This window comes from Bombina bombina, chromosome 1 (assembly GCF_027579735.1).
Source record: "Bombina bombina isolate aBomBom1 chromosome 1, aBomBom1.pri, whole genome shotgun sequence".
Lineage (NCBI taxonomy): Eukaryota > Metazoa > Chordata > Amphibia > Anura > Bombinatoridae > Bombina > Bombina bombina.
The window spans coordinates 44,334,763-44,343,664 of record NC_069499.1 but is presented as its reverse complement, the minus strand read 5'-3'; the positions used below and the strand labels follow the sequence as shown (position 1 = coordinate 44,343,664).

General features: G+C 36.7%; 1 protein-coding gene across 2 annotated transcripts in view; it reads left to right on the top strand.

The window, feature by feature from the left end:
* AP5M1 (adaptor related protein complex 5 subunit mu 1) overlaps window positions 1–8,902 on the top strand; it is a 77,496-nt gene that overhangs the window by 51,243 nt on the left and 17,351 nt on the right. For both annotated transcript variants that reach the window (XM_053697330.1, XM_053697328.1), the window contains exons 6-8: window positions 210–295; window positions 6,991–7,109; window positions 8,533–8,629. In XM_053697330.1, the coding sequence (XP_053553305.1) occupies window positions 210–295; window positions 6,991–7,109; window positions 8,533–8,629 (302 nt within the window). The remainder of the gene's footprint in view (window positions 1–209; window positions 296–6,990; window positions 7,110–8,532; window positions 8,630–8,902) is intronic.

Sequence of the window (8,902 nt, the reverse complement as noted above, 5' to 3'; positions counted from 1 at the left end):
CGAAGAATTAAGGCAGTTTTGAAGGCAAAAGGGGGTCCAACCTGGAACTAGCAAGGTGTACCTAATAAAGTGGCCGGTGAGTGTATATGTGTGTGTGTATGTATGTATGTATATATATATATTGTGTTTGTGTGTGTGTGCGGATATCCTCTTGCTATGCATGCACTTTATCATTGATACTTTTTATTTTACTTTTTTGCTTTGTTTAGAGGACAAATCAAACATTTTGAGTACAAAGTTAGTTATGGCCAACTTGAATTATCCAGGGAAAAAAGTCTTTTGATTTGGGTGATTGGTGAGTACTAATGTTATTTTTTACATCTCTCTCTATCTCGCTATCTATCTCTTTACACAGAAAAACTATGCAGACATGTCGTCATATTCATGTTGACACCCTTACTCTTATGTTGATATAAATGAAAACTCGACTTATGTGCCACTCCTCCTGTAGAATGATTGCCTTTCAATTGCCATTGGGCTTTACCACTATGCAGGGTCATGACCAGCTTATTGATCCTGTAAACTTTGGCCCTGATTATAAAAAGCTCTCTGCTCAGGTGAGATGATCTAAAATGATCCTCCAGCACTGCAAGATCCCCAGTGAAATTCTTGAAAGGCAGAATAGGCTTTACCTCTCCAATTGGCATTCCTTGCATTTGTGTGGCCCTGACATTTAAATATTCTCTATCTTGGAGAGAAATTGTAGTTCAGACCTCACAAAGGCTGAACTCACTGAATTTTCCAAAGAAAAAAAGGGCGGAACTCTCAGTCATGTATGTGTGCAATATAGCACTGCATGATATGAGAGTATTGTTACACTTACACTTTGTGATTTGTATTTTATATTACTTTACATTTCAGATTGGGTCCTTTTAGTATTATGGCATTTAAGCTTTGCACTTTCTCATTTGTAATTAAATACATTTATATTTTGGTCTAGCAGTGATTTTACACATTCTGATTATGCTTTGAAAGTTTCTGTGTTACTATAATAACTTAGGATCATACTTTGTATAAAATTACATTGCAAATTTTATTTTCTCTATTGTAAACTGACAATTTCAGAAAATGGGATGGAGACGGCGGTTCCCTGGGCTGAACACGGGAGTTTGAGTATGTCTGAAGCTCTCTCACAAGTCTTGTGACATTTTCTAAGCATTTCAAACAAGCTGGTGTCACTGATTTATCTCCCCAGCTGTATGCAGATGACGTTTGCTCAAAATTCACAATACAACTATTTTAACTAACACAATAGTAATATATACTAAAATATAGGCAAAAACAAGTTACATTGCAATGAAAACATTTCAGCTTAATATGGAATTGATGCAAACGGAGCCTTTATATCAGCCCCAGGGGTTCTCCAGTTACCTTCTCTCTCCCATGTGAAATTTTGTATCCCAGAGACCTTCATTACTTTCTATGAAATGCATCTCTCTGGGATTTCCAGGTTACTCCCCTTTTCGTAGAAAATTCAGTGAGTTCTGCCCCTGTGAAGTCAGCACTATAATCTGTCTCCAAACTAAAGAATGATTATCTGGTCCATACAAAGTAATGACGCTCTGGAAAAGTGAAGCTGACAGTTTTCAGTTTTAATTTAAATAAAAGACATGCAAAGTGCAATCTTATTTATAAAAGATACACATGCATATATTTACAAAGTATGAGCCTAATTTGTTAAAGTTACACAGAAACTGTGAAGACATACTCTAAATTTGAAAATCACAATCTTTTTTTATTTTATTTATAAATTGTGTTTTTATTGAGGTTTCAAAGTTAATAAAGAACAACAAGGTTATAGTTAAGTTATGGGCATAAACAATAGTCAACATATAAATAGTATAGTCAGTAGAATCTGTCATTTGAATCCACATAAAGTACATTGTTTATGAGATTGGATAACATAAAGATTAAGAATTTATACTGAGGACCTCTAGTATGATGTTTTACAAAGACGGATGGTCATAATATTCCACAGACATACGTGCAAGTATGCGTCAGAGTAGAAGACTTATACAATCAGTGGCTTACCTTTTATTTTTAAATGGAACCTCTTTTTCTTTTAGGGGGAGTTGGGGAAGGGGGTCAGTGGGCAAGAGCCACTCGTATAAGGGAGAGGGTGGAGTAGGTAAAGTAATATGATGTCTAGTTGGGCTAGTGATTAAACTATGACATGGAGAGGGTACTGAGTATATTCGTTTGGGGGGAATAATATAGGCCTATTAGAATATTGACATGTAATTGTGGAGAGGTGGGCGATAGAGAATGGGATGTCAGTAGTAAGAATTTACAAGAGGGGGTGGGGTAACCATAGATATATCAGGTAGGTATGATAACCAGAATACAAATACATGTAGCATTGAGCAGATCAGGGTGCAGATATATTACAGGTTCAGATGTAGATATATTGAGCATGAAGAGGAGAAAGACAGATATCAAATAATAAATGGGTAGTTAGTGTACCAGCCCCATAGTGAAGCTGTTTGCTATATCTCTCGTGGAGCACCTACAGTATCTATCTAACAAGTTTGTTAAAAAGGAGAGGAAAGCATAGACATAGACATCTAGTAGTAACATCCAATATGATATATCTAACATTATAGCCTTATGGTCACCCTTTAAGGACAACATGATATCACATCCCACTGTAAGACAGCATATACCCCCAATATATATTAGACTGGAGAGTCTTTATTAAAGCTTGTACATAAGAAGTGAGATAGCTATTCCCCTCAAATGGATTTGGGTGTAAAATAATTAATGATGTTATCCTATTACCGTCCAAGTACAATCAAGCCTGGGGCTGTGTAAAGAATTGTGCAAAAACAGAAGTAGAGAGCATCCACGTGGGTAATGAATTGAGCACATCAGGCTCAGTAGTGCTAAAAAAGGACCCACATAGGCAGGAAGGGCTCAAAAACGTATATGTACAAAAAAAAATGGACCTTAAATTAAAGCAGAGATGTCCACTACTTCGATCAGGGAAGTATGCCCTTATGATTAGCCCATCCCTCTCCTGTAATTCTATTGGCTGATTTGAATAGCCAATAGAATGTCAGTAGCTCTTATTCTATTGGCTATTCAAATCAGCCAATAGAATTACAGTAGCTCTCATCCGATTGGCTGATTTGAATTTGAAGGCTCAAATCAGCCAATAATAATTCTAGGGACGCCATTTTTAATCGCGTACCTTGAATTCCTATTCAGTGTACGGCGGAGATCGTATGAAGAGGATCCTCCATGCTCCATGGCTCCGCGGTCTTCAGTTCCAGCGTCGACGGTCTTCAGCTCCGCGGTCATCGGTCTTCAACTCCTCCGCTCCGCGCTGGCTGGTTCCTGGAAGAAGAAGAGGTCGCCGCTTGGAAGAAGACTTCACCGCCTGGAACAGGACCTTCTCCGCCGGTCTTCAGGACAGGTAAGGACCACTTCTGGGTTAGACTTAGGTTTTTTTAAGGGGGGATCGGGTGGGTTTTAGAGTAGGGGTGTGTGGGTGGTGGGTTGTAATGTGGGGGGGGTTGTTCTTTTTTTTACAGGTAAAAGAGCTGATTACTTTGGGGCAATGCCCCGCAAAAGGCCCTTTTAACGGCTATTTGTAATTTAGTTTAGGGTAGGGAAATTTTATTATTTTGGGGGGCTTTTTTATTTTATTAGGGGGCTTAGATTAGGTGTAATTAGATTAAACTTCTTGTAATATTTTTTTATTTTTTGTAATTTAGTGTTTGTTTTTGTAACATAGTTTAGTTTATTTAATTGTATTTTAGTTTAGATAATTGTAGTTTATTTAATTAATTTATTGATAGTGTAGTGTTAGGTGTATTTGTAACTTAGGTTAGGATTAATTTACGGGTAATTTTGTAATTATTTTAACTAGGTAGCTATTAAATAGTTATTAACTATTTAATAGCTATTGTACCTAGTTAAAATAAATACAAAGTTACCTGTAAAATAAATATAAACCCTAAAATAGCTACAATGTAAGTATTAATTATATTGTAGCTATCTTAGGGTTTATTTTATAGGTAAGTATTTAGTTTTAAATAGGAATAATTTAGTTAATAATATTAATATTATTTAGATTTATTTAAATAATAATTAAGTTAGGGGGTGTTAGGGTTAGACTTAGGTTTAGGGGGCAATATATTTTATGTAGGTGGCGGCGGTGTAGAGGGGTCAGATTAGGGGGTAATATATTTAATATAGGTGGCGGCGGTGTAGGGGGGTCAGATTAGGGGGTAATATATTTAATGTAGGTGGTGGCGGTGTAAGGGGGTCAGATTAGGGGGTAATACATTTAATGTAGGTGGCGGCGGGGTCCGGGAGCGGCGGTTTAGGGGTTAAACATTTTATTAGGTATTGCGGTGGGGGATTGCGGTTGACAGGTAGATAGACATTGCGCATGCGTTAGGTGTTATTTTGCAGGCATTTTAGGGAGTTACAGTGCTCTAATACTCAGCGCAAGGCTTGCTACGACTGCATTCTGTGGCGAGGTGAAAATGGAGTAAGATTTCTCCATTTTCGCCACGTAAGTCCTTACGCTGTATATTGGATACCAAACTGCACGTGTTTTGTATGTCAGTCTATGGGCCAAAAAACTACGGGCGAAGGCAGAAATATACGAGCGTAACTTCTATGTTACGCCGTATATGTGATACCAAACCCGCACAAAATCTGGCATCTCCGGCTTCTGCGGGCGACACTGCATATCGGATGGGGCCCCTGGGGTTGCCTGGTAATTCAAGACTGGACTGACCTTGCTTTGCGGGATCAGACTGATATACTTCAGGAAAGTTTTCTTCTTTGAAAAGCACAATTGGGCTAAAAGAAGCTGCTCCTAGGTGGTAGCTCGCCATAGAACAAGCTACTGAGCTGTTGTTCATTCCTGGTAGATCACTTCTCTCTTTGTATGCATTTGTATTATGACCCTGTTTAGTTCTCCCTAAGGGTAAAGGGAGAAGCCAGACCCGAACTCCTTGTTCAGTGTGCTTAGAGAAATATGGCTGCACCTCACTGACGAAGTCCACAGAAGGCTGAAATGATTATCTGGGGTTGTCATGTTCCTTGTTCAGAGAATTATTGCCTGGTATTTTGGGGTTGAACTGACCTTACATGGCAGGATCAGACTGATATACTTCAGGAAAGTTTTCCTCTTTGGAAAATCACAACTGGGCTAAAAGAGTCTGATCCTAGGTGGTAACTTGCCATAGAACAAGCTACGGAGATGTTGTTCATTCCTGGCAGAGCGCTTCTCTCTTTTTAAGCTTCATTACTTTCTAAGGGCCAGATAATCAAACATTCTCTAGTTATATAGTGCAGACTTCACAGGGGCTTAACTCACTGAATTTTCAAAGAAATAGGGCATAACTTGGAAGTCCCAGAGGGATGCCTTCCATAGAAAGTAATGAAGCTCTCTGGGATACAAAATGTCCCATAGGACAAAGAAGGTAACTGGAAAACACCAGGGGCTGCATCAATTACAAATTAAAATATGTTTTCACTACAATTTAACTTGCATATGTCTATATTTTAGTACATATTACTCTTCTATTAGTTAAATTAAGTGTACTGTGAGTTTTGAGCAAACTTCACCTGCATACAGCTTGCGAGACAAACAGTGGAGACCAGCTTGTTAAAAAGGTTTACATCCTTTTACAAGAAATGTGAGAGAGCTTCAAACATACCCTGATAACTCCCCTATTCAGCCCAGGGACTTGCCCTGTTCCTCCCACTTTCTGAAACTGTCAGTTTTTAGTTTACAATGGAGCAAATACAAAGTGCAATGTAATATGTAAAAGATACACATAAATATGCAATAAATATCAAGTATGATCCTAATTTGTTAAAGTAAAACAAAAGCTTTCCAAACATAATCAGAATTTGTAAAATCACTGCTAGATCTAAATGTATTAAAATATAAAATAGAAATTGCAAACTGTAATATCATGCTTTGCTGTATTGCACTGGGTTTGTCTCTTCTTCAGGTACAGAAATGAGAGAGATCTTACAGTGCTGGAGTGTTCCGTCCTTTTTTTCTTTTGAGCATTCAGTGAAAACGAGTTTTTGCACATGCTCATTTTGTAACCTAGATTTTCTTTAAAATGCTGCAAATTAATAAGTGATTTAGGCAACTTTGCTAAATTTTAAAGAAAATCTGGGTTACAGCTTTGTTGGCCTATCATAGGTATGGAACAAGCAAACAATGTTTAAATAAAATCAAGACGTGTTTAATGGCCCTTTAAATGATTTTGAGATGGTTTTTATGCTTTACATAGAACATTTGCTACGCAGTGCTTACTTACTGATAATAAATAAATACTGAATAAAAAAAATTACTTTAATGTCTCGTTAAGCATCCCTCATCTTGGCTAATTCTACATTTATCTCAAAACCTTTAAAGGGGCAATGAAAACCTTGTAGTGACAACATTTTTCTGCAGTCTTCCAATATATTCACATATCCGCAAAGTCTTGAATGTTAATAGATCAATTACCACGTTGTTTGCTGCAACTGTTTTCCAGTTGTCAAACTTAACCCATCACTTTCCTTATTTGCTTGAGCCAATAAGGACTTAAGTCAGGGCTTATCCCTGTCATTGTTTTAACAAACTATCTATTGTTTGTCTTCAGCAGAAATGATAAGGTAGGAAACTGCAAATGAGATACGCATATGTAGCAAGGTTGGTCTTGTGAAGTCTGCCATGTGCTCTTTCAGTTTTTAGTACTGGAAAATCCACAAATTTCAGATTTAAATTACAGGGAAAATAAATAATAAAAGCAGAGTTGTTTTACTGTGCATAAGAAAGCATTTTCTATTGTAATCTCAGTGTTTACTTTAAAGCACATTACAAGTGTACACTTAAAAACAAGGCTTTATCTTACCTTGGCTATAATGCGACTTTATATTATGATTCATGTTGAATCTGCTCAAGTTTTATACTTGACTTTAATGTTTAATAAAATATCAACATCATGATTTCCGTTTAATTCTTTGTAGGGCAGAAATTTCCTAAATCACTTGATATTTCACTTTCTGGAACAGTGACCTTCGGTTCCGAAATTCATCCAAATGATCCTGTAGACCCTATTTGTGTTGGGAATACCGCGTATGTTAAGGTAAGTATTACACGATGGTGCTTGTGTCACAAAAACGTAATCACACACAATACGATACATTTGTAAAAAGTTAACTTCAAATAGTAACAAGCTGAGTATCTGTGAGTGAATATTTTATTCCCGAAGATTAAGAAATCTTAAATATCAGGTGCAATGGTACAAATTGCCTTGTTACTGGCAAAACCAAACATTCAGGAAGAATAAAAAGATTTAGAGATTCAATGTACACTCACATCATAACCGCGTAGTATAAAAACACAGAGTGGTAAAGAAGAAGAATTTCTTCTAAACTAAAGGTACTCACAGGGAACAGCAAATCAGGAACAGTTTATTTTAAAAACATGAAAAACAAACTTGGTGTGTTTCAAAAGAACTGCTAGTGATTACAGAGTCATATCTTATGGTTACAAATCGTACAGCCGATACCTATGACAATCATATATCCAATCATTGTCTAAAACAGGAATGGCCTTATTTTAGAAGCATTGAGGGTGGCATATCAATTTATGGCTACTAAAAAATATATATATATATAATTCCTAAAAATGTTTAGTGGCACAGGGAGAGATTTATGAAAGGCTGCAGGGTACCCTCTGTCTGCTTTAAATATATTAGGAGATTTTAATAAATTTTAGGCTATGAATAAGGCTATTGCTGAAATGTGTAAGCTTTCACTATGATGAGGGTCTATTAACTTCTGCTGAGATGCTTTCACTTTTTATATATGCACTGTACATTAATACAAGTTTTGTTATATAGCTACTTGCTCAATACTTGGGGCCCCTGTATCCTGGGGGCCAGTGATTTCTAATGCCCTGTCTTAGGATAAATTATTTGTAATTAATTAGTTCCCTTATTCGTTTTTAAAAGTGGAAGTTAACCAATTATAAAACCTACTTTCTGCTGGAGTGTGATGGTAGGGGGTGCATCCTTGGATTGTAAAGAATGAATACTGGGACCGGGGCGTTATAATTTGGTTATTCTCAAAAACATACAAACTAAAGCAAGGTGGACCCACCCTTTTGGAAACTTTAGATTTTGTGTGTTTAGTGTTACTTAGATTTTCACACTTGGAAATAAAAAAGTTGAAAGTCAATCTACCTCTTACTAGAGATTGTTAGTTAAATTTTCCTTCCCCACTGCATCATGTGACAGCCATCAGCCAATCACAAAATATATAATATAAATAGATGTGTGTATATACTGTGAACTCTTGCACATGCTCAGTAGTATCAGTTGCCTCAGAAAGTGTACATATAAGAGGTTTGTGCACATTTTGATAATAGAAGTGAATTGGAAAGTTATTTAAAATTCTATATTCTGTTCTATCTGAATCATGAAAGCTTAATTTTGACTTTAATGTTCTTTTAATCTCTGTCCTTTTTATAGTAACCAAAATATAAATATTTTTCATTGTCTGCAGCTTTACTTTAGGATCCCAGAATACAGTCTTACAGGATGTTATGCCGACCAGCACTCGGTCCAGGTGTTTTCATCGGCAAAGCCCAAAACAATCACATGTAAGTCGGCACATAATGTAATTATACGTGATTGATGCACAACAGATGTTTCTCCTGTTAAGTGTAGTCAGTCCACGGGTCATCCATTACTTATGGGATATTAACTCCTCCCTAACAGGAAGTGCAAGAGGATCACCCAAGCAGAGCTGCTATATAGCTCCTCCCCTCTACGTCACACCCAGTCATTCTCTTGCACCTAACTAATAGATAGGATGTGTGAGAGGAGTGTGGTTATTAAATTTAGTTTTTTATTACTTCAATCAAAAGTTTGTT